Below are 26560 nucleotides of genomic sequence, written 5' to 3'. Positions count from 1 at the left end.
TTATTTTGAAAAACCGCGAAAAACTAACAATGAAGTAGTGAGAGACTACTGTAAATTTATTGAGCTGCTTCCTGGTACAATGCAACATTTATGTATTGTACATTATTTTCCTGTACACTTCATAATTCCTTATTTACCTCTGTTTCACTGTGAAACTGAACATTATGTCGTGTGATAATAGTCCATCTGTGACAATCTATGTAGGTTGGAGCAATCTGTAGAGTCAGTTAGAGGTCAGCAGAAATATTTATCACCCTTCTAATAATTGTTTTACTATTTAAACAATGGATGCTTGTGCCGACTAAGCACTTTGGTAACAGCTGCTGTTTTCAGTGTGCTTTATAAATAACTTGCACTTTGATGTAACTTGGTAAAGCAGACAGCTGAGAACTGAAGGCAGTAGAACGAGCAGACTAAAACTGATGTTTAGTCTTTCTGTCAAGCTGACTTCTCTCATTTGCCAACAAATTAAAGGTTACACCTGATTATTTATTCATCCATTTTTCTACGGCAGCTGCTAACAGACCGAGTCAATGGCAAAGTTTTAAACATACATTTTGTGTGTGCTCGGAGTATAAGCTGCAGATAGCTTTAAGCTACTCCCATGTAAATTTTAGCTCAGTATTTGTAAACTTGACTGAGTTATAGCCATTTTTGTGGTTGCTAAGATTGCTTTGGTGTGGTGGCCATCTTGGATTGAGCTGAATCCAAATGTGCAACCAGTGGTAAAAAAATTTTTTTTGCTAACAACAAGCAAACAAGCACATACACTGAAAAAATATATAATTGTTCTTAATAACCTTTGGTATTGAGAGATTAACATAAGAATTAGACAGTAACGTTTGAAATTGTAGGAACGGAAACTAAATCGGTTTTTATTTAACCTAAACCACCTCTGGTCAAAAAAATACAATTTACAAAACAAATGTAAACTAATTTCACAACATGTGTAAAAAGTGTATTTTATCTCTATGAATTCAAAAGAAAAAACTACTGTATTTTTCAGACTATAAGGCGCATTGAGCAAAAACAAAACAGTCAGATAAGTCAAACTTTATTCAACTCATTCACAATAACCACATAAAACCAGTTCGAGGTCAGTAAGCACAATCAGAATTAATACATAAGGCGTAATGGATTTTAAGGCTCACTGAGGATTTTTGAGAAAATTTAAGGATTTTAAGTGCCTTATAGTCCGAAATACGGTAATTTGCTTTTAACTCCCAGCTAACGAGGTGATAATGAATAAAACAGCAAAATAAAAGCATAATTAACTCACTCGCTCCCGCAGCTTCCTCTCTTTCCTCTCCTGCACGGTTGAGAGGTAGTTCACTGCTGCATACTCTATCACCGACAGGAAGACAAAGACAAAGCTGACCCAGAGGTAAATGTCCACTGCTTTAATGTAGGACACCCGGGGCATGGAGGCGTTGACTCCGGTGATGATGGTGGACATGGTCAGCACCGTAGTGATGCCTAAAGAGGAGAAAACAAACTGCTTAGCCATCCTGATCTGCTTGGGAAACAACGGTCCGTCTTAAGAAAAGACAGCGAGTCTCACTCTCTTTGTATTGGCCAATTAAAAATAAAATTTACTTCTCATATTTGCAGAAGCGGAGCAGCTTGTGCAACATCTTTCTTTTCGTAGACAGCTGAAAGTGAAACACGGAGCCGAGTGAGTGCAGGACCACCTTTAATATGATGAGAGCTCGAGGCTGTGATGTTGCTGCTCTGAGAGATGGCTTCAATACACTTTCCACCGCAGACTTACTGACATTTGTGACACTTTGCTGCAAGCTCCAAAAGATCTGAGCTTCCTTGAAATGAAGTCTATTTTGCCCCCACAGCCACAGAAATGTGTTTACAGTCTAGTAAGTTGTTGGGGTGAACAGAGGCACTACATTAAACACACTCTTGGAGTTTTATTTAGACTTATGATGCAGTATTTTATCATATAAGAGTGGCTGTACAGTTGAAAGAAATAGAATTCAATCTCTCTGCATATGAGGCTTATTCCCAGCACATCCTTGTAAAAAAGATTACCATATTTTTCCACAATATAAGTTGCACCTTTTTGCATACTTTTTTTTTTTTTACATACTTTTGCAACTTATACACCGAAGCGACTAATATACGTTATTTTTCCCCATATTTAAAACCCAATTGTTGGCTGAGATCTGACCATTTCATTTATTCTGGCATGGAAAATATTGAACACTACCATTTTCAGCCACTAGAGGGTGGTTGAGTAATATGGCAAGCCAAGTGTGTCATTAATAGGTAAAAGTGGCTATTAATGAGACACTTGGCTTGCCATACAGAGTCACCTTTGTCTCACTCTGGAACTACTGGAGCAAATGTCAAATCAGCTGCATTTTGCTGCGCCGCCCAGGACAAATGCAGCTGATTTGACCGTCAAAGTGCATTTATTCAGGAAAAGTTCAACTGAGACACACCTTTGCTATAATGTTGAGCAAACAAATAATTGTTTTTAAATGTAAATCTTGTTAAATTCTTATTAAAGTCCTCCAGTGCACGCTCCTGTGGCCACCATTTGGCAGCCAATCGATTTCTGGCACAACACCGGCCCACATGTCCTGCTGGTCAGCGGTGACGCATAATAGATGCGATGATAAAATAAAGGTTTAAAAAAAATTTCAAACAAAGGAAATGCTCAGAAAGGTGGCTGGCTCAAACCACTACAACTGATCTATCATCAGGACAAGTGTTTTATTTTTATTCATTTACTTTTTATAAATAACAGTTTCCATTCTGTCTCATTAATCATAAAATAACCATTAGCAGTGAAGCCATTTTGTGTAGGGAATAAAGACTTTTGCAGACGTTCGTTGACCCTAAACATTTTTTAAAGAACTGTGATGCCCCTCTGTATTCTCACTGGTCCAACAGTGCTCCATCAGTCTGAGTGCACTGATGTAACTAACGTAAGTGGAGGCAACTTTCAGATCCTGGACCAGCGCCTAACTTTATGTTACAACACAGCTCAATGGGCATAAAGTGGAAACTAAACAATGTTGAGGAGTAGTTGGTGAAAACTGGTGAAAAACCAGCATATTCAGAAAGGGGATCTGTCTGAAGCCACAACAGGTTCATCTAAAATCCACACCTTCACTGGTACCGATCATACAAGCTGTGAAAACAGTGAAGCCATTTTCTGTAACAGTTAATTACACACACCTGAATTAATTAGAACATCACAAAAAAGTTTAACGTTTTTGTCAATAATTTCAGAAAGTGTAACTCATATATTGTATAGATTACACATGGAGTGAAATATTTCAAGCCTTTATTTCTTGTAATTTTTATGATTATGGCTCACAGATAATGAAAAAAAAAATTCAGTGTCTCAGAAAATTAGAATATTGTAAAGAGGTTTAATATTGTGAACTCCTGGTGTCACAGCAGCTGATTAACTCCTGGACATGAGCTACAAATGTCTCCTTCCTCGAGCCCAGTCACTCCCGAACAGAACCAGAGACAGTCAGAAGCGTCTTACCTGCTGAGGACAACAAGAACTGGATTGTCTCTCAGTGGTTCAACGTCCTCTTTTCAGATGAAAGTAAATGTTCATGTCGTTTATAATCAAGGTGTCAGAGTCTGGAGGAAGAGAGGAGATGTCCAGAATCCACATTGCTGAAGTCCAGAGTGAAGTTTCCACAGTCAGTGATGGTTTGGGTCCATGTCCTCTGCTGGTGCTGGTCCACTGAGTTTTCAGCATCTAGCAGTTCATTTAGAGACTTCATGCTTCCTTCTGCTGACCAGCTTTATGGAGATGCTGGTTTCGTTTTCCAGCAGGACTTGGCTCCTGCCCACACTGACAATGGTACCAGAAGCTGGCTGTGGAATATTCAAAATTTCTGAGACACTGAATTTGTTTTTTTCATTATTTGTAAGACATGATCATCAAAATTACAAAAGATAAAGGTTTGAAATATTTCACTTTATCACAGTCATACAGGGTTGGACCCAGGTGTAGGCAGACACACAGGCTGAGGTAAAATGCAAATGAATTTGTTAAATAAATGAAAACAAAGGGCTGACATGGCAGCAAAACATGAATAATGAAGTGCTGGTAAAATCTCTTAACTGGCTTCAAGGTAAACAAATAATAGATTTGAGAAATACTTTGTTTTGTTTCTTTTAGAGGCCTTAAAGGGTCCATCTTCCTTCTGATTAAACTCCACATAGACCCTGATGTTCACTGAACAAAGACCTAAATAAATAAATCAGCAAATGTTGCTGTCAGTGATTGACCCTAACCCTCCCAGATGGGAAGAGAAACGTCTTCAGCTTCAGAATAAAAGTCCAGTTGTTTTTTTTTCTTCTTTTTAATCTTTTTAATTGAACCGTCTTTTGTAACTAATGAGCCTCGAACCAGAAAATGTTTATTATCAAATCCATTAGAAGCCAAGGTTACTGTGCTTTAAACCAGGACAAAGTGAAGTCAGAAATGGCTCAAGGAGAGCAAAGTTTGCAAACTCGAGTGCTTTTTTCAAGCACTTTAAACAGTTCAGTGATTTCCCCAATCTGCTGAGGTGGAACAAGTTTCCTGATGTCAGGACTCAAGTATTATTTTCCCCTAAAACCAAAAAATGGCTTTTCATTCAGCTGTGCTGTTTGTGATTGTAAATTTACATTATTAGGGCGGCTGTGGCTGAGTGGTTAAAGCAGTCGTCCTCCAGTGCAAGAACTGGGGGTTCGATTCCACCAGCAGTCAAATGCCGAAGTGCCCCTGGGCAAGACACTGAACCCCTCATTGCCTCTGATATGTGTCCCATCGGTGTATGAATGTGATAAAACACTGATTAATCTTTGTATAGATATTAGGGATGCATGATATTGGATTTTTTCATTTAACCTTTATTTATACAGGAAGTCTCATTGAGCCACGAGAACTCATTTTCAAGAGAGACCTGTTTAGGGAGCAGATGGGGGTTAAGGGCCTTGCTCATGGGCCCAGAGTGGAGTGACTGAAGGTAGGGTCAAGTGTGGGTGCTTCGCCTACTCCACCCACATTGTTGTCGGTACCGGGGCGTGAACCGACGATCTTCCGATCACAGGCCCACCTTCTCTAGCCTCTGCGCCACCACTCCCCCCACTTTTGGCCGATATACGATATGCTGATATGTTAAAACTTATTTGGCCGATAACCAATACCGATTTTTTTTCCTAGACCTACTTACAGAGATTATATAGATTTCTCTGCTGTGGAATTTAAATACTACATTAGTCTGCATTGTCTTTGTCAGTTTGGTCTGCTACCACATGAAGATGCCAAAAAGTGGGCTGAAAATGATGTAACACTTCAACTTGGATTATGTTTAATGTCATATTTATTCATGACATTTACGCTAATATTGGCCAATACCGATAATGCCGATGTCTGATATTTAACTTTATTGCTAATATCGGCCGATACCAATGTGCCGATAATGCTGATGTCCGATATTTAACTTTATCACTAATATTGGCCAATACCCTATACCATGCCGATAATATCGTGCATCCCTAATAGATCTAGTAGAGTGCTGTATGAATGGGTAAATGAGGGCACAGATTGTAGTTTAAAGCACTTTGAGTATCTTGATCTGGGATCTGGGACCCTGTGTACATAATTTCGCTCCACCACATGTACCACATGTGGTGCGAATGACAATAAAGAATCTCTGACTCTGACTCTCTCTGATAAGATAGAAAGATGCTATTTAAGTACAGTCCATTATTTAGCTCTTTAAAATGTACATGAATCTTTAAAAAATATTATGTTCAGTGTATCTAATTGGCTTTTACTGATGCAATAATAGAGTGATTTCTCTTAACTTTATGCCCAATTTATGTTACGACCTAGCTTATAGGGTTTCAATATAAAAAATGGCCTGAACATAGCATTAAGGAGTTTATCCGTTTTATTAGTAAAAACTGTCAACAAAGTATAAAATCATTTAAAATCATCCTTTAGTAGAGCTTCTTTCCTTGTGGTTTTAGGTTAAAAAGCAAGTTACCTAGTGGTACCCTGGCGGGCACGGCCCTGCGATCAATCCAGAAGGAGACCCAGGACAGCATGACCATGAGAGTGGCCGGAAAATAGGTCTGCAGCAGGAAGAAGAAGATGTGGCGCCGCAGGGTGAAGTGGATGTACAAACGATTGTACCAGCCTAGGAAGAAGAAACATCACCATTACATGCACATTGTCACATGCTGTATGCTGATGAACCGTGAAGCATTGTCCCAGCTCTCTGGCAGACAAAGATAGGGACGAAGAAAATCCTTTTTATGCTTCAGATTGCACAAAAAGTGACATGAAAATCAGGCTGGCAACAGTTATGTTCAATTTGCTTCTACAAGGAACTAAACTCTAGTTCGCTGCATCTGGTGTGACGTTCAGATGATACTGTCAGAAGATCCTTTTGTAAGAAAAGACAGAAGTAAAATGAGACACTTTGGACCAACAGGGTGTGAGCGGTAGTACCTGTGCTACTGTAAAAAGCCAGCTTGGTGGTGGTGTGAAACTTTTGGATCAGGAACTGGGACAGAGATATCCGGTCGTCTGTGTTGAGAGATTCATTTCCCTTTTTCCAGTACAGCATCAGGTCATCATCTGTGTACGCATCTGACAGCAAAATATGTGAATTTAACAAACAGAACCAGGGCAGATTAAGTACAAACAAAGCTGCTGCATGATCATGCGAGCAAAATGACAAATTAAACCCCAGCTGTCCCCAGAGACTGCAATATTTACACACTGTAGAGCTTATAATGACGAAAAGCTAAATGAAAAAAGGTTGAAAATTAAAGCAGCATGAGCACTTTGAAGCCGGAAGGAGCCTTGAATTTTTAAAAGCGTGATTTCTCTGTGATTCTTATGAAATGTCTGACATGTTAGTCTCAGCAAAGCGTGAACAGAAAGCTCACGCAGAGACTCCAAAGTGGAACTTTAATATTTTTGTGTAAAAGCAGTATGACGGTTGCATAAGAAATATACAGAAACACACGAGTTTATCGTCTAAAAAGAGTTTGATCAGTGGCAATTTCTGCTGCTTCACATCAGAGGAAATCTGTAATTGAAAGTTTGTGATTTGAAAAAAAAATATATTTTTGCAAAAATCTGACCAGAATTAAAAAAAGACTTGTACAACTCCTAAAGCCCAATTAAACAAACACATCTTCTCTTAGTATGCTTGTTCTTTTGTGTGATTAGCTGACATTTTCTTGTCTAATTGTGTGTGTTTGTCTTTCATCTGAGCCTCTGCTTTGTTTTTTTTGTTTTTTTTTCTGTTTTTAATTCAGTTTTCTTTTTTCATTTTACACAGAAACTGTAATTTTCAAACAACTTGCTTTGTGTGTGTGTGTGTTCTTTTAAACCAGCCTAGCTTGTGTTGTTTTTTTAAACTCCACTGTGATGTTTTTGTGTAAATCAAACCACAAAATTTTGCTCATATTTTTGGAAAGGTTACGTTTACAATGAAAGGTCCAACATTCTTTGCAGGAGTGCATATCACTCATTGCATTTCATGCAAGAGCTTTGAACCAAGATTGTCTCATGATCAATCAATCAATCAATCAATATACTTTATTGATCCCAAAGGGAAATTTCATTTCAGTACATGCGTCAAGAAAAGAAAACAGACATGGAGGAGACAGATGTCTGAGGCTGCAGCCGCAGAGAGCATCGCCACCTTGTTCATTAGATAAGGAAAGTGAAAAACATGAGGAAAGGAAGGAGGTATAAAAAAAGTCTCTCACACTGTGTCCTTGATACACAGGACACAGTGTAAGATAGCAAAAAATCTACCTCAGCACAGAAAAATCAAACATTAATAGACATAATACATGAGTGTGGAGTGGGTAAGAGGAGGGGGGTCCCAGCATGGCCACCAGGTGAGCAATGCAGCCCTTTGGCATCTTCACATCTCCTACGTTGCTGCACCAGGGGAGGCAATGAGAGAGTCTGGCAAAGGCACGAGTTTGAGGGGAAGTTGTTGCACAGCACAGTCCAGAGACCTCCACAGCCATAGTCCTGATAAGAGGTGTTTGTTTATCAGCCAGCTCGGTTGAACTCTGACACAGGTCCACGTCCTTGGGGAGGGGACAGGGTGGGGAGGGGAGCAGAGCATTTTGTTTCCATACCAGCCAAGGAGAAATTGAGATAGTCAGCCTTCCAAGGTCAGAGCCAGATTCAGATTTCAACACTGTTTTGGGTCAGTCTGAGCTCGTTAATTTCTGTGTCTGCCTTTACAGTCTCGGCTAGTACATCTCATGACGACTCCAAACACCTGAATTGTGATTACTTACTCTGAAGTCGGGCTTACAACTTCTCAAAGATCTATTCCTTCTAACCGTCCATGAACACTGCCAGAAATTCCACAGTCCTGCCTGCTCAGCTCTGATACAGGTCCACAGATAGTTTGCACAGAGTCTGAGTGTTGCCAAGCCCAACACATACATTCCAGACAGCTTAAACAGCTGCTGACGTTTCCAAATTTGTCAATAATCTAGATTTCCACCAACTCCAAAAAGCAGAATCCATTATCATAGATCCAATTATGTTTCCAAGGTAAGAGGGCTCTCCTTCATCCTGTCTTCTGTTGAGAAAATTTTATCAATTGTGTTGAGAGACCAGCTGAAAAAGGTTCACAAGACAAAGAGCAAAGCAGGGATGGAGTGGAGGAGGAAGCATCTGCCTTTCGCTGAGAGCAAGCAGAAAAATGTAGGACAGATATATAGATATAGGACAGAGTTAAAGCCTTTTGGCCACACCCTGTAAATAATATTATGTGTGATTTTGTGCAATGTTGCAAGATTTTTTTTTTATACAGGATTAACCTGTATAAAAAAAGGTTGAATGAAATTTATTTGATCTATTAGCACCTGATGTATATGTGAGGGATGACTTAAATATTACCACACCAAAATTTAGCTCAACTTCTACAAAACTGACTGATTTATAACAATTTTGTGTTTACTAAGGGTGGTGGCCAACTTAAATCAGGTTAACTCCAAGAGTTATTCATTTGTACATGTAAATCCAGGGATTACTCTGAAAATTTAATCCAATCCATCCACTGGCTCAAGAGATATTTTGCTAATACAGTACTACATACAAACACACACATAACTAACACTCCTAAATGGGCCTTCCTGAAATCAGAGAAGAGACCAAAACAGGACTCCAGTCAGCCATCACGTGAAAAGAAGGAACCCAGACCCAGACCAGTGGTCATTCCATATGTTGCGGGAGTTTAAGAGAAACTGAGACGTTTATTTTCTAAACATAACGTCCCAGTGGCTTTCAAACCCTAAAATACATTACGGCAAAGACTGGTTCATCCCAAAGATCCAGTCCCCCGGCACAAACAGAGTAATACCGTGTATGTTGTTCACTGTTCTACATCGGGGAAATTAGACAGCCACTGGCCAAAAGGATGGCCCAGCACAGAAGAGCAACATCAGGCCAGGACTCTGCGGTCTACACTCATCTCCAGGCCAGCGGTCACTCTTTCAGGGATGAAGATGTTCACATCCTTGATAGAGAGGAACGATGGTTTGAGAGTGAAGGAGGCCATCTTTGAGAAGAGAACCTGTCCATCATTAAACAGGGGCGGAGGCCTCCGTGTTCAACTGTCCCACTCTTACAATGCTGTTATTGGTAGTATCACTCATCCCTCTGTGAAAAGCAAGCAGCCATCATACCATACCATTTTATTTATAGAGCACTTAAAACAGCGACAAGGCCAACCAAAGTGCTGTACAGACAGAACAACAGGTAACACACAAAGCAAAAATCAGAGCACTAACGATCAGTTGTTAGGCTGATGGTCCTCCTTTTACACATGAACAACTCGTTCTGGATGTTAACAAACTGGTTGATCCATGAGAAGGTGCTATTTATAAGACTGAGTTTATTGTAGCTCCTCAGACTCAAGAAGTCTTTTGGATAAAAGATGAAACCTATCAACAAGAAGAATCCATCCAGAGGACCTGACTTAACCTTGTTAGATTTATACACCTGAATTATTGAGCTTGCACCAGGAACTTTTGATGTTATTCTCAAAATCTACCCTAAATCAGTGAAACTGAAAAAGCCCAGTGGTATAAATAATCTTTTAGCTCCCTGGAAGGAAAAAAGACCCAGAAAGCTTTGGGTGTTTGTCCACCTTTGATAAATGTACTCACAGCTCTCAATCTCCAGGGAGCAGGTTTGGGTGTCCAGAGGGAAGCGGCTGAGGTCCATGTTGCACATTGCAGTGACTGTGACTCTGCAGGAAAAAGACACCGAGACAGATTCAGTATAATGTGACAACGACAAGAACAATTATTATTTATCAAGTGTCTTTATGCCATGCTGCTGATATGAACTCTGATTACTTGTAAAATGCATGTTGGAATAAAAAGACACAAATAAAAACTAAAAAGCTACATGTGTAATGATCAACAATAAAACGTTGTCCTGCTTGCTGTGAATTTAAAACCTTTTCAACCTATTTGACCTTTTTAAGCCTTCTCTCATTGTTTTGCATTAAAATGTTAAAAATAAGTTTGATCAGACTATTAAATCCTCAACTGCCCACAAAGGATTACAAAGACCCAGAGCCTCTCGGGCTGGTGGTTCTTCCTGAACACGTCCTGCTGTGTTCACCGGAGACTGTAGAGAACGTTGCCATCAGGGTAAACTCTCAACATGACGTTGTCCGTGGTGGTGTCGTGGATGAACGAGCGCTTGGAGTGGACAAAGAACATGTCAGGAACCCATATTTTCTTCACCAGGCGGCTGTCAAAGGTCATGCTCTGGTTGGTGGTGCTCGGAAACGACAGCCGCTCGTCCTTCCAGTAGTGACGTAAATACAGCGTCATGGTGAAGTCCTGCAGACATAGATCTCTACTGGATGAATGTGCTACAAAATGTTCTTTAATTAATTTAAAATGATGCTGAGACAAAGGAAAAACTGAATTTACAACTGGGAAGCGTTCCAGTAGAAAACTACCGTGACAGTTCAAATGAAGCGCACTGAGATATGCAAGTGTAAGTCTGAACACACAAATCAAACTTTAAAGAATTGATTCTATAACTTTTAAACATGAGTTTAAATTTAGTCCTTTATAAAAGGTTGCATGGAAACCATGAGATGTTCAGAGTCAGAGTCAGAGATTCTTTATTGTCATTCGCACCTCATGTGATACATGTGGTGGAGCAAAATTATGTACACAGGGTCCCAGTTCACCAAGAGAAGAAGGAAAAAGGAGCAACCAGATACAATTTCATGAGGTTTTTAGACTTTATTTCTGTTTAAATGTGCATTTTCTCTCAAAATTGAGAGGATCTGTGTGTTTTGTGATCCTTGTGTCATCTGTCCTGCCCTCCTCAGTGTTGCTCCCTCATGTAATCAGCTCCTCCTCTGCCACCTGTTGTCCTTCCCCAGGTGTTTGTGTTTATCCCCTCATTAGTGTCTCTATATATTCTGGGTTTTTGTTATTGTTTCCTTGTCCATGGATTATGCTGCACGGCATCATACTCCTGGCTCCTCCGTGTATTCTCATTATTTATGTAAATTTTGCTGCCACATCAGCCATTTTTGTTATATTTAATAAATACTCTTTATCTTAGTCTTGAGTTCCCGTGTCCTGTCTGCACATGGGTCCAACCACACCACACAAGAGGACAAAAACAGGGTAATTTAACTCAAGTGTTGAGCTTTTTGTCATGGCATCTGAGAAGGTTCAAATCTGAAAGCACACACATACCTAAATAAAATAACTACTTCTAAAGAGAAAATATCTGACCTTCAAAAACCATTTTAAGAGCAGCTAACATGAAACAGCCTAAAGCAGAAGTAAAATCTAAAGTTTGTTAGAGATCTCTAAAACTCTCTTTGGTCTTAATTGAAAAATGTGGCTCATTCAGAGAAGAAAACCCTGAATATTTGTTCACCTCACGGTGATTCACATAAGCAAATATTTACTAATAGTAGAACAGCTTCTGAATTAAGGAGAAGAAAATGACAAATGCTCAGAAGTGAGTGACAAGGCACAGGACGACCATTGAAACCCATCCATCCATTATCTTTACCCGCTACTTCCTTTATGGGTCACGGGTGTCACTGTCCCCCCTTATCCAGCCATCACTGTGGGAGAGGTGGGAGAAAACCTGGACAGGTCTCCAGTCCATCACAGGGACAAAACAACAGTTCACTCTCTCACTCACACCTAGAGACAATTTAGAGTCACCATTCAGCCTCACATGCATGTTTTATGTCTGTGGGAGGAAACTGGAGTACCTGGAGAAAACCCACACATGCACGGAGAGAACATGCAAACGTCACCCAGAAAAGGCCCCCGGACCGGGATTTGAACCAGGGCGACCTGCTCGCGAAGAGGCGGCAGCTCTACCAGTTGTGCCACCGTGCTGCCTGAATATTGAACAATGACTGTAAAGTACTTGTAATTTTGCCCCAATGTGCAACCTTATTACAAGAGGTTTCTTTTGTGGTACTTTTACTCCTGGACCTTACTGCTACATTTGATACTGTTGACCACAGTATCTTATATCAAGGTTAGAACACTGGGTTGGGAGTACAAGTACAGCATTAGAATGGTTCCATTCAAACCTATGTGACAGGAGTTTCTGTGTTAAGATTGGAAATAGTGTATCCGCGTCAGTGCCTCTTTCCTGTGAGGTCCCACAAGGCCCGATTCTTGGACCCCTTTTGTTTTCACTCTATCTGCTCCCCTTGGGGTCTATCCAGAGGAAACATGGCCTTTCTTTTCATTGTTATGCTGATGATTGTCAGATTTATCTGCCCTTAAAACCCAACAGTTCTTGCTCCATTCACACTGTTAAAAAGGCTTGATGGCATTAAGGCATGGACGGCTTCAAATTTTTTAAGTTTTAATGATCAGAAAACTGAATTCATTGTGTGTAGCCCTAGCTGTATTGCTATCTCTTGACTCTCTTCAGCAGTCTGTTACGAATCTTGGAATGGTTTTGGACTCTGACTTTAAGTTTAATAAACAAATTAACGTTGTTCTACAAAAAAAGCTTCTTCCAGTTAAGGCAGAGAGCTAAACTTAAGTCCGTGCTCACCGATCTGACCTTGAAAAACAGTCCATGTGTTTGTTACAACCCGACTAGACCCTTTCAGGTCTGCAGCTCGTCTTCACTGAAACTCATAGTTTTGAACATATTTCACTGGTTCTGTCCTCCCTTCACTGGCTCCCTGTATATATCAGAATTGATTTTAAAATTCTCTTGTTGACCTGTAAGTGCATTAATGGCCTTGCACCCTCAAACCTCTCTGACCTACTTCAACCATATGTTCCTTCTCGGGCGCTGAGATCATCTGACCAGCTGCTTTTGATTGTGCCAAAAACCAAGCTGAAGCTCAGAGGAGATAGGGCTTTTTCAGTAATTGGCCCTAAACTTTGAAACAATCTGCCCCCCAACATTAGACAGACCCCTTCACTTCCTGTTTTTAAATCTCTCTAAAAACACTCCTGTATTCGCTGATGTTTAACACAGTGTGATTTGACTTACTATTTTGTTGTTTCTTATTGTTTCTTGTGTTTTTATGTTCTTATTTTTGATGCTTGTAATTACATTTTGCTAATTTTTACTGCCTGCACTTTGGTAACACAACTGATGTTTTAAATGAGCTTTATAAATAAACTTGACTTGACTTCTTTTATAAAATGACCCTCAAAGCTCTTTAATACTCACCATATCCACCTCAGAGATGGTGTCAATACTTTCAACTTGAACATCTACTCCAACAGGTATCGGAGGACCTGAAAAAATAGTCTCATGTCAGAAATGTACATCTATTGAAATGATCATTTTCTGCATGAAAGATCTCTTTTAGTTGACCGTGAGGGCTGAACAGTCGACAAGACCTTTAAAGACACTGAACCTTTTATTGTTTGTGATGCAAAAATAGAGCACTTGCTCATGTCACAACTGTGACAGACGGGCTTTCATTCTTCTTTTGACCTATTTAAGTCCCTCTGCTCTGCATCGTCATACTGAAACAAATACAATCAGGTCATAACAATGGATAAAAAGCTGATGCAATGTTGGATAAAACCCAGCTCTTTTTTCCACTTTATGGTTGAAATCGGACACCGCCAGCGGATTCTGTAACAAGGGTTGCTTGATGTGTTTTTATCAGCAGGTTGCTGTGTGATTAAAAGTGGTCTGATTAAAAACGGCACGTGTTGCAAAGAGGTCACGGCTGATTTGTTCCTGCTAAATAAAGCTCCTGTTTTTGTGACCATTCGCCTCAGATAATGACACAGCACTGGATAAAAACAGCTAAAAGATATAAATCGTGTCTTCTTATGTGCATTTATCTTGGGATAATCATCAAGTTGCAAAAAGCTGTCAATCAGTCCCTTTAATATAAACAGAAGCAGAAGTTGTGTATTAACCCTCTTGTGATCATGTGGGAACTCCAGCTCAGCTTGCGTCAGCAGGGTCTCTGAGAGCTTATGTGGGTCCAAACCAGAGACCACTGTCCAGAACTGACCCTGCTGCACTCCGTAGTGGAGGTTTCCAATCTTTTGGTTGACAGCTGACAGATGAACAGCATTATTAGTGTTTCTAACCTCCGAACGCCGGCCTCATGGTGAAATCGTGGTCATCTATCCTCAGGAGCTGCTCAGATTTGGTCACCGGAGATTTCGTCAGGTCTGGGCTTCGTTTGTAAATTGGGCTGTGGAGGGGGAAAGTGTCCCAAAGACGTAATTCCCCAATGTAATTTATGAAGGTATTATTAATTTAGGGTTTTCCAAATCTTACCTCCCAGATTTATGACCACCTCCTCCATCCATTCTGGTTTCTCTTCTTGACCTGGTAATGAATGAAGGGGAAAAGGACAAAACAAACTAAATAAAAAAAGTTTACTTTATCCTTGAAATGCATTCAAATTAATCATGGTCAATGAAAATAAATATGTACTCCTGCATAGGTCTGTCACGATAACAAATTTTGCTGGGCGATTAATTGTCTCAGAAATTATTGCAATAAACGATAATATTGTTTGAAATTTGACAATAATTAGTAATTATTGTCAAATTGAAGAAGAAATGTTGGTTAATTTATTTAGAGTGTAGTTCCTTTTTTCGACCACCGGATGGCAGTATAAGACTGAAGCGAAGGATGGATAGTGAGGGAGCGAGCAGCGCATCTCTAAGAAAAATGGGAGGGAGGCCCCTTGACGTGACGTGGGCTGTCTCTCCCTCCTTTTCAATGGTTCTCAGAATGTTTGCCGCTCGGTGTGGTTTGAACTCTTTAGCATAGCGTTTGTCACACAACGCTTTTAATGAAAAAAACAGTAAACAAGTTCTCAGCTTCTTTTTGTAAAAAAACCCCCCAACTTTATACATGAAGGCACGGGTTTCAACTGTGAATTTTCGACAAGACGAAGGTTTTTTCCGAGGTCGGCCTGTTAGCTTAGCTCGTAGCTTAGCTTTTCAGCTTAGCTGCTTTTAACGATCCAAAAACACAATTTTTGATGATTAAAACAAATTTTAAAGAGAAAAGAGAAAGGGAGGGGTCAGTGAAGAACACCAGAGTTGAGCCTTTTCATCCAGTGTCTTCAGTAGAAAGAGAGACATGAAGAAACAATAAAGCTGATAAATCAAAATGAGGTTGATCATTTTCATTTATCATGCGATTAATTGATTTATTGTTTATCATGACAGGTCTACTCCTGCAAAAGTCATGAATAAACTCAATGAGTCAACATGTACCTGCAAAAAGATTTGTAGATCATCAAATTATGTCACATCTTTTTTTTTTTTTCCACCATCACGGCCAAAAAAAAAAGCATTTTCTCATCACATTTAGCTTCAGCACTTTTTCTGGTGTCACATTTCAAGATGGAAACCTCTCCCTGCCTGCTCGCTCTGCGTCCTTTTTAGGCCACGAGCAAACAGAGGGGCAGAATGATGAATTCCAAAAACCTCTAAAATGGATTAATAGAGTAGAGCATGCTGCGACCGACAAAGCCAAATCCCTGTGACAACCGCAGACATGCATTAAGGAAATGTCAAAGAAGAGAGCGTGAGAGGAAGGGACTGCACGAAGAGAAAGAAAATCGTAAAACAAGAGCAAAAAAGAACAGAGGCTTTCACTGAGGGGGGTGCAGTGTGGAGAGCCAGAAAGTGCTACACATCTGTATCTACCCAGCAGCTGGTTCCTAATCCTCTTGGCAGAAATGCCTCTCCAATCCCCTCTTGTGTATTTGCCTCCGGCACATGCAGACTGCCTGTCCGCTCTCTGCTCTGTGTGGTTGGACATTGTCTCTGACACTCCCTGCAGGCGTACGCCGCCGCTGGGGCCGCATTACGGTTACTGGGCCAAATTTTCTGCAGAGGTCACTCTGGACACGTTACGGCACGTGGGCTTAAAAAGGCTGGCAACAAGAAAAAACTGGAACAGAGGAGAAAGTTGGAAAAGGCTCATAGTGTCATGTTTATGAAGCAGTCACATTATTGTGATCCATTTTTCTTACGTACATTTTTCATTGACATTCTCGTCACACAGTTTTGAAGCTATTTCAACAAATCATGAACCAAAACGTTCACGTCTTTCAGGGAAACTCTGCTATGGCTTTTGGTATTGGTGCAACTTTAGCTTTTTGAAATATTTAACCTTTTCTGTCATTTTATTTCTCATAGAAAATGAATTGAGCTCATTTTACATCCTTCATATCTTTACATCTGTTTACAACCTTTTACTGCTCCTTTCACATTTTGTTCTGCTTCAGCTTCCTTCTGCAAATTCAAACTTTTTTCAGCTACTATACTTTCAGCTGTTTTTTCAGCTGTTTTGTACTCCTTTCAGATTTTTTCTGCTAACTACAACATTTGTGTGCTTCTTCCAACTTTTTTCTGCTAATTTCAGCTTGTTTTGCTCCTTTCAGCTTATTCCTGCAAGTTTCAGTTTTTTCTGCTATTTCAGCTATTTAGCTGTTTTATGCTAATTTTAGCTTGTTCAGCTAATTCCTCTTTTTTGCACTCATTTAAACTTTTTTCTGCCTAATTCAGCAAAAATGTGCTCTCCACTTCCTTCTGCTAACTGAAGCTTCATTAGTTGTTTAGCTACTTTTCAGCTGTTTTTTGCTAATTTCAGCTGTTTTCATACAACTTACACTTTTTGAGCTCATTTCTGGTTCTTTCAGCCTAACTGGGCAAACATGTTTTTTCTGCTTTCTTCTGCTAAATTAAGCTTTTTCTGCTAATTTCAGATACTATTTAGCCGTTTATGCTAATTTTAGCGTTTTCAGCTAATGCCACATTTTTATCTAATTTCTGCTCTTTTGCTTCCTTCAGATAGTTTAAGCTTCTTTCTGCCTTTTCAGCCATTTTATTTTTTGCTAATTTCAGCTTTTTTTAGCTAATTTCTTCATTTTTGTGCTCATTTCTACTAATTTATACCTAATTCAGCAGCAATGTGTTCTTTCTGCTTTCTTCTGCTAGTTGAGGATTGTTCTTTCAATTAGGCTTCAATTCAGCATGTTTGTTTGTTTTTTTAGCTAATTTCAGCTGTTCTTCAGCAATAATCATTCACACCACATTTTCATAGGAAATGCAGGTTATGCTTTTCTACACTTATTTTGTCCCCAAAAATCATCCCCCTCTGATTGTCAAGAGGGTTTTCTCCTCTATGTGGGCCTCCTCTGTCCTACACAAATCCTCCTCTCAGCTCGTCCTCCTAAAGGCGTTCATGGAGAAAACTTAATGCTGTGAAAACTCCCACAAACCCACGCCAGCAGCGCCCAAACGCTTTGGCAATTTCACACTCAGGAGATGAGAGTTGGGGTGATGAAAGAGGCAGAGTTTGATTTCAGATTTTTTTTCCCCCCCGCCCCCCTGGGTAGGAAGAGCAGTGGGATTTACATTAGGTTTGTATTCACAGGGTGTACGTGTCAGCAGGAAGAAAGCTGATGTGAGGTGACTTTAAACTAGCCGGGGAACAAATAAATAAAAACAACAAACTAAGGCACGCAGACTGGATAACAAGATGGTACTGGCATTTAAAGATTACACACTGGCCTTCAGCTACTTGGGCTTTCTACCTCTCAACAGATGATGGTAATTGTTCTCTTCTTCATCTTAATCAACGTAAGGGTGCAGATGATCACTTGAATAATATTTAATTCACGCTGCCAAAAGACAAAGCTGGAACGATAATGTTTGTGTGTTTGAGGGTTAAAAAGAGGACATTTTTTTCTAAAACTTGCAGAAATTAATTTATATTTATATATATATGGGGAGTGGTGGCGCAGAGGCCAGAGAAGGTGGGCCTGTGATTGGAGCATCGCTGGCTCAACTCTCCGTACCAAGAACATCAAAATGTAAGTGGGAAGGGTGAAGCACTCACACCTGCCTCCATCCTCATTTGCTCCACGCTGGGGCACCTCACAAAATACAGTAAACCCTCGCTACTTTGGCGTTTGCTTTTCGCAAACTCGCTCTGTCGAGGCTTTTCAAAGTAAAATTGGACATGACACACAATTGGTTGATTGATGGATGAGTCGCACGATCGGCATGGAATTTTTATTTAAAATAAATTATTTTAAATGATTTAGCGCCTGTGTGCAGCCCACAGCTGTGGGAGAAACTTCCTCCTGCAGTTGATCTCTGTGCAGAGCGGGGAAGTGGGCGTGGCCGAGAGCGCAGCAGGAGGCAGGGAGCTGAAATCATGACATGCTGTGCTCTTTTACAGAGTTTAGAGTTTAGAAACATTGTTTAGAATATTGCAAGAGAGTGGGAAGAGTTTAAAACACCTCATATACTAAAATGAACTACTAGTACTACTATTCCTACTTCGCGGTTTTCCACTTATCGCAGCGCTTCAAGGTACGGATCCATCGCGATAAACGAAGGACTACTGTACAAATCTGTCTCTAACTCAGCCAATTTTACACATATTGACTTGAAATTTGTTGTGGTAGTAGTTGAGTCTAATCCGCAGCACATATTCTGAGTGCTAACGGATCGTTCAGATTGTAGTTACAATATTTCCATTAACTATTCAGAATCAACATTGTCTGTCTGTTAGCAAAATATCTCACGAATAACTGGTTGGAATTGGATAAAACTTTCTTGAAATTATCACATGCATGTGATGATCCACAACTACCGTAATTTACTTTTAAAGTCACTTCAGTTTAAAATGACCACCACAGCTGACTAATATTTTCCAGCACTAAATGGCTACAACTCAGTATATTTTACAGATACTGAGCTGAAATTTAATGTACAGGTAGTAGTGGCTGAGAGTTATTCACAACTCACACTCAGGGTGACATCTCACAATATCACATGACTGTGCAATAATCTCATGCAATATCATTTCTCTTTATCATTACACAACATAAAATTAACTTAAAACTCAGGCATGAGAGGACAGGTGGGCGATGTGCATTCCCTAAAGTTTTGTTAGGCTTTTCATTTAATTATAGGGACTGTTTAAATAAAAAAAAGACAGCTTTAAACTTTGTCTTGCAGCCAAACTTGCCTTGTAATAAACAATGTGCACATTCAATCATTTAAAACTCATTCACTCAAATGATCCAAATCTTAAAAATGAGTAGATTTTCTTTGATTTTTAATTATTATTTAATGTCGCCTCTGATCCATGAACACCAGTTAAAGCATGAAAAGTGATAGGGTATCTAAAGGCGGGGGATTATGATTGGACAGGGTGTGTTGAATACATTAAGAGGATGCAAATCATTCAGAACTGATAGAGGCACACAGCGCTGCAGCGTCCCGCTCGGGAGAAGTTTATCATCCTCACCACGTATTAAAGCAAAGATGGTGCCTCACTTGAAGCTGTGGGCTTACAGCTGGACTCTGCACTTATATTTTTAGGACAATGGTGGTTTCTATAGCCTTTTCAGGATAGAAAATTAATTTTGCTTTGCGAGACACTTTCATTTTCTCATTTCTATTTATTAGACGTAACAAACTGTACAACAACAAGCACTCCTCCAAAAGAGTCGCTTTCCAAAAAGTTTTATGTTTTCTGAAAGCGCTTCATAAATTTAGAGCGGTAAAAGGAAAAACTACTCGCACTAATGAGGGTTGAAGCAAGGCTCGGTTGCCAAGGCAACATAATTGAAAGCGTGGCCCGGAGCAATGCTGGGAAAAAAAAACACCTTTTTTCCTTATTACAGCGTTCCCCAGGTGTCAAATGATGCAATTACTGTATATTTGGACAACCTCAGAGAGTTGTGCTGAGCTGATACAACGAAGGCTGAAGATGTTTCTGAATCAAGATGCCTTCAGAATCTGATTGGATGTGACAGAAGGATTTGGACTCAAACCCCCGTGTCTCTGAATTGTTCTCAACATCATAGGTGCCAATTTTTGGCAGGATGATTAAAAAAATCTGATAGCATGTCCCAGTCTTGACACAAAAATTGGTAGTGTTGTTCAAAGACTACTGGGAAAAGACACTCTTTTGCTTTTTGTTGCACTTTCTAGCCATCAAAACTATGATTTTTCTTGTGCCATCTTAAGATTATGTCCAAGGGGTGTGTACTTTTGGTTTATTGCGTGAGAAAATATCTAGTTGGGGTCACAGTATTTTCAAGTGTCATAGAGCAACATAAACAGTGTTCAAGGCAGAACCGTGTATATACCGTCATTTCCAGCCTATAAGCCACTACTTTTTTTACATGCTTGGAACTCCGCAGCGTATACAATGCTGAGGCTAATTTATGAATTTATTTTTTTGACAGGCTATAAAGCTTTATGTTGCTAAAAGATTTATCCTCGGCACACCCAGGCACTCACATAGCTGCCGTAAGGCTTCCACATACTCTGGTGTACTGTGTGTACTCTATGAGCCACACGGACTCCACGCGCACTGTCTGCAGATGGTTGAGACCCTGATGGGCTGCAGACCAGCTCCGCAGGCAAGGGGCGTATACCTTCGGGACAAATTGAGGTCACCGATTGGTCATTTGCTGACACACCGATTGGATTGATTTACAGGTCGCAAAAAAAAAGAACTAGAGCTGCGGGCGGCCTTGGGTAGAGGCAGCTGGCAGCCCAGGAGCAGCAGCAGTGTTCTGTGTTTATATGTTGTTAAATAAAATGTTATAGAAATAACAAAACAGGGAGCGCTGGCCCTGCAGCCCACACATCAGACCAGCCCACTGGGAAATCTCCAAACTCACGATTAGTCACGCCAGGCCTGATTTTAATTATCTCCTGAAAAATTCCTTAATTTCTCACAATTTCAGTCATGGCGTCAACGAACGAGGAGTAGCGTTGCATTTGGGCCAAAAGATCAGACCCGACCCGGCCCCAGCCCGTAGCCATCATTTCCGAACTCCACCCGATCTGACGAATTAACAGTAATTACAGGTCCGAACCCGAAAACCCCACTGACATTTTTAATTAAGCTTTGACTACTTATATAGTTATTAACAGTCGACAGACACACACGGCTGAATGAAAGGGGCAGAAGATCAGAGCTGAGGGGGTGTTTGTCCTTTCATGGCCGTCAAAGCGCATTAAATGCTTCCCCTGCTTCTGCCTGCATTGGACTCTGCTCTGAGATGTCAGATGTGTGAGCTCACCTGTTTGGGTCATCAGCCACACGCGTCTGCTGAATGCAGTGGCTGAACGTCTATTTGGATTTTGATAGATCACTGGCAGTAGTCCATCTGAAACTTAACTGAACATTTTACCTCTTTCAAGGCTGGTTAGCACGCGGTGAAATGGCCGCGTGCGGCAGGTGATTGTATGGCAAGCCATGTTGCCATATAACTGGATCGTCAGTCACGAGCATCCACTGACACAATCAAAAGCCAGACCAGGCCCGCATATTAAGCACATTATTATGGACCCGCCCAGCCCTAATCCAGGTCAGGCAGTGCTGGGCTCTGGGTTCGGGGTAGAAATGACAGCTGTAATGAGGAGGAAGAGATTGCTTGCCTCTGGGCAAAAAAAAAAAGAAAAGGCCATTAAACCAGACCAGGGATGCAGAAGGGGAATTAATACATTGGTGTCGCATACAAAACGGTCCATCGCCGGACAGTTTATCGTGTGACACCGAGTACGGGGTCATAAAAATTGATCTTTGCGCGGACATGGTTTGTGGACGTCTGCTTCGAGTCCGCGTTGAAGTCTGCCTCCAGTAGGCACGGACCTCCACGGAGTGAAATATGCACGATTATGTGGGAGCCTTGGCTTCCTTGGTCCACCGGGGGGGGGGGGATTTCAGTCAGTTACATGGCCTCAGGGAGGGATTGTGGGTAGAATTTACTTTCACTGTTATCATTACAGTTAGCTGTTTAGCATTGTTCTTTTAGTGATTAATATATTCTTCTTAGCTTAGTCTATGTGTTCATTATGTGTTAGTTTGTGTTAGATGATTCAGTGGAGTAACCATGAGTGAGGGAGGTCATTGTCATGAAGACCTGTGGGGTTCACTCTGTCTGTTTGTGTTAAACAACAAGATAACATCTATGAAACACCATCTGGTGGATGACTCAATCTACAAGAGCTGCACATCTCTCTGCAACTGTGTACTGCCATGCTACAGTGTTTGATTGAATATTTTTTTTTAATCTTTCTGTGTAAATATTTCATGTCACAGTGTGGACACCCATAGTTTGTAGATAAGTGTGGTCTATACATGCACAAAAGATTTTTCCTTTTAAATGTAGTTGTTGCAGATCATATTCAGGTGCGCTCAATATTCTGGACATTATGGTACTTGAAATCTATTTCTTTCTTTATTTTATTTTTTACTTTTAATTATGTTTATACATAAAAGCAAAGTAGAAAAGTGAAAGGAGAGCAGAAAATGTTGTTTTGGATCCACCATGCACAACTTTCTGTAGTGAAAAGTTGAGCATCTGTCGCAGTTTCAACACTGGATCAAATGTTGAAAGTTAATAAGCTGTGCTGAACTAAGACATTGAAAATATATATTTTTTTAAATGCTGCACCGTTTAAAAAAATAAGACATTCAGTCATAAGATCAACCTAATATTAAAATATTTATAAAAATAATTATTTTGGTGTCTTCATTGCCAAATAAATGACTGCGAGTGAAAAGTATAAAATCTGCATGAAATTTTGGTGAAATCTGATTTTGAGTGTAGAAATGTTTGATTTTTTTTATGCCATTTTTTTCTACTGTTTGCATTGTTTTAAATAAATGTTTTTACAGCTTTAAATGTAAAGTTCTGGAGAAGAAAAAAACTGGAAAAATATGTAATTTGGAAGGAAAGAACAAATTAATTAAACTGGATTATATAAACTTCTACATGATCTGAAAGGACTTCTAAACTTTCAGTGTCAAACAAAATATGTCAGATTACTTAAATTTAAAAGTGAACACAGTAGATGGAGTCATAAAGACGTGGAACATTTCCAAAAACTTTACAGAAACTCTCATGAAGCTGTGAAATTTTCAGAATATTCCTAATCTAACCCTTTCCATAGGAATTATGGGAACTTATGATAAATAATTGGAAGTTGAGGGTAGTTTAAACAAGCTGCATTATATCCAAGCAAAAATACAAACACTCAGTTTTGTCCAAGAAAAATAATGAGTTTGATGTAAAGTGTACTAATTTATTGGCATAATTAGAACATGATGACATCACTAAAGTCCTCACTGTGTCACAACTGTGCAACTTAAAAAATAAAAAAACTATAAATTTTAATCATTTCTACACATCTCTCATTATTTGTTGTTGTGGTCCTGCTTAAAATTTATATACACAACTTTGGACAAAAATATTCACATCACATTTAGTTTTTTTGTAGTGTTTTCACACACACACAAATGTATATTACAAATATTGAAATTTCTACATTTATATTCTGAAAATGTCCAACATCTAACAACTCTAAAGAAAACTACTCACAAATATTTTGATTGTTATTTTGGCTTTTTTTTTGTCATTATATCTACATTAAACAAATACAAGAAAAAAAAATCAGTAATTTGTGTTTTTTACCAAAATTATGAACAAACATTTAACACGTTACTCTTTTTGTGTCTCTTCATGTCCAGCTGAGATAGTTGATCATTTTTAGGGTTTGGTAAAAAATGTTCTAAAATGTATTTCTCACACCTATTTTTAAAATCCCTGTTAAGGACTGACCTTCAATATTTAAAATTTGAGGTTTATTCTTGTAAAATACAATTTATTGCCATTATTTCCATTTGAAATTTTGAATTTTGCAAGTCTTAACTGTAGGACTCTCTAAACTTGATCCCAGGGATTTTAAAGTGAATACAGTTGAAAAAGTCACGTTTCTAAATGTAACATAGAATTTATTTGTCTGTTTGTTTCACATGAACAGGAAGTAGGAGGAGAGCAACATGCAGAGGAAAACTGAACTGAGTGAGCTTTAGCAGCGCCGATTGTCAAACAGTGACTTAATAATTCATTCATTCAACCTTTATTTATACAGAATACTCAGAGTGTGTTCAAAATGACCGTACACTGAGTTTTATAGCATTCTCTACTCATTGCAGTATCAAAACCTTCAGTTTTTTGGGTGGTTACTGCTAAAAAAAGAACATTATCTTCAAGAAAATAATCTTTGTACTTAAATGTTCAACGCCCTGCTTCACTCAACTGTGTGAACTATTCAACAATGCTTTAAAAACTGATTAATCACTGCAACTGTTTGTCAACCTTTACAAACAAATCTGATTTTAGCTATTAGATGTGGGGAAAAAAATCTACTTTTGCTCCTAATTTATAGAGAATTAGTGGCTAATTGTTCGGACAAAACAAGGACTTTCAATGCTTCAAGGTGGGTTTTCTGACAGTGTTTGACTTTTTCATTATTAAATAATAATAATTAGCTGCCACTATGTAATTATCACTGAAGAAGCAAACACCCAGCTGATGGTGTTGTAGACAAAAGGCTTAAAAATTAAAGTTGTCATTTCAGGTGTGTTTGAATGGACTCGCCTCATTCAGATTTGACACTAAAAACGAAGAACAGATCATTTTCTGATCAATCAGCTTCTTTTTCTGCACCTTCGCATATTTCCTCTACTCCTAACAGCAGCAACAAAACATCCAGTAATCTGTACTCTCTGACAGGATTAATACATTCAAAAACAATTCACGTCATTAGTCTTTAAAAGCAAATACTTCCCACTTTTCTAGTTTTCTCTTTTTGTTCCAGCTGCACACACGTCAGAAGCAAACAATCCTCCGTATCGATCACTTCCTACAGAGGCCAAATCAATTATAAGCAGAACAAGAACGTTTTATTGACTGTCACATCCACTTCCGGCACTAAAACTACAACAACTAACTTAATGCCCGCATTAACGAGGCAGCAATTAGCCTAAATAATCAGCAGAAAATGACATTGACTGCAGCCGGCAGGGAAAACGGTCATGAAGTGCCCCGCAGCAGTTGTGGGGCAGGAGAACACAGCATCCGCTCGTAGTACATAAATAGATGTGGAGATTTAGGTCTCCCTCTCTCATCGCTCCAGTCTGCTGCCTGTTTTCAGAATGGGGGGGGATACAGGTGATACAGGAAACAGGAGGTGACTGAGCGCACCTGGGAGCAACATCTCCAGGAGATAAATCAAGTCCCAACAAGAAGCAGAACTTTTACAAGTCTATATATATATATATATATATATATATATATATATATATATATATGCTGAGTGTGTTACCTGCTTTGTTTGTAGGTTTCCAGCTTGTGACCTCTCGGCTGAACCGTCTTCCCGGCTGCAGCAGCGAGCCAAACACACAGGAGCACAAAGACTGTATCCACCTGCATGCTTCACATTCCCCAGAGGACGGACCTCTCCTGTCAATCACAATCTACTTCCCGCCAGGGGTTTGAAGCACCGTGCCCTCCTGAGACATTCCCTCTTTCTCCTCCAGCGCCGGAGCTGATAAAGAGGGAGAGACACAGAAACAGCAGCAGCTCCACCCGGCTATTCTACGGCCCGGGAGGAAAACATCCCACTGTGCTTAATCTCCACAGTGGGAAAAGCAATTTTGACTAAACCCATAAATCCTTGAGCGTCAGATGGTACAGATTTGATCCCTCCAGCGGCGGATGTGCCTGCCTCTCTGCGCTCTGCTGCGCTCAGATACCCTGCACTCTCATGCACTCTACTCCACTTTGCACCGCCCCAAAACACCAAATCTCACAGTGATGCGGCATGCTCATTTGTAAGGTCACCCGTCTGGAAATACACATGTAGAGAGGCTGAGGAGAAGGAGCTTGGTGTGAGCTGGAGCTTCTCAGCTCCTTCTGTTAATCTGAAAGAGAGAGAGAGAGAGATGCACTTCTATTAGTTGATTTAATGCCAGATGAGCTGTTTCTGTTGCTGCCTGCTCTGTTGTTTTTCACTGTGTTCACAAATAGTGAGAAATATATTTTTTAAATCAGTGATTCTTACATCTATTGGACCGACACAGACTTTAAATCACATTCCTTTAAACCAACATCATTAGACATGAAGCATGGATATATCTTTTTTATTGTTTGATTATTATTATTATTAGTTCACAGAATGC

At 39.7% G+C, this 26560-nt stretch overlaps 1 protein-coding gene across 1 annotated transcript in view; it reads right to left on the bottom strand.

The window, feature by feature from the left end:
• The window catches only part of LOC119427432 (gamma-aminobutyric acid receptor subunit rho-1), a 28329-nt gene extending 2490 nt beyond the window's left edge, over positions 1-25839 (bottom strand). The window contains exons 1-9 of the mRNA XM_037695047.1: positions 25705-25839; positions 14810-14860; positions 14617-14723; positions 13733-13800; positions 10658-10881; positions 10195-10277; positions 6491-6631; positions 6024-6176; positions 1280-1476 (exon numbers count right to left, since the gene is read on the bottom strand). Of these exons, the coding sequence (XP_037550975.1) occupies positions 1280-1476; positions 6024-6176; positions 6491-6631; positions 10195-10277; positions 10658-10881; positions 13733-13800; positions 14617-14723; positions 14810-14860; positions 25705-25811 (1131 nt within the window). The 5' untranslated portion in view covers positions 25812-25839. The remainder of the gene's footprint in view (positions 1-1279; positions 1477-6023; positions 6177-6490; positions 6632-10194; positions 10278-10657; positions 10882-13732; positions 13801-14616; positions 14724-14809; positions 14861-25704) is intronic.
• Positions 25840-26560: the final 721 nt, after the last annotated feature.

Source organism: Nematolebias whitei, chromosome 21, assembly GCF_014905685.2.
Source record: "Nematolebias whitei isolate Nwh7 chromosome 21, NemWhi1, whole genome shotgun sequence".
Taxonomy (NCBI): domain Eukaryota; kingdom Metazoa; phylum Chordata; class Actinopteri; order Cyprinodontiformes; family Rivulidae; genus Nematolebias; species Nematolebias whitei.
Note: the sequence above shows the minus strand (reverse complement) of the source record. Positions and strands in the feature narration are given on the sequence as shown.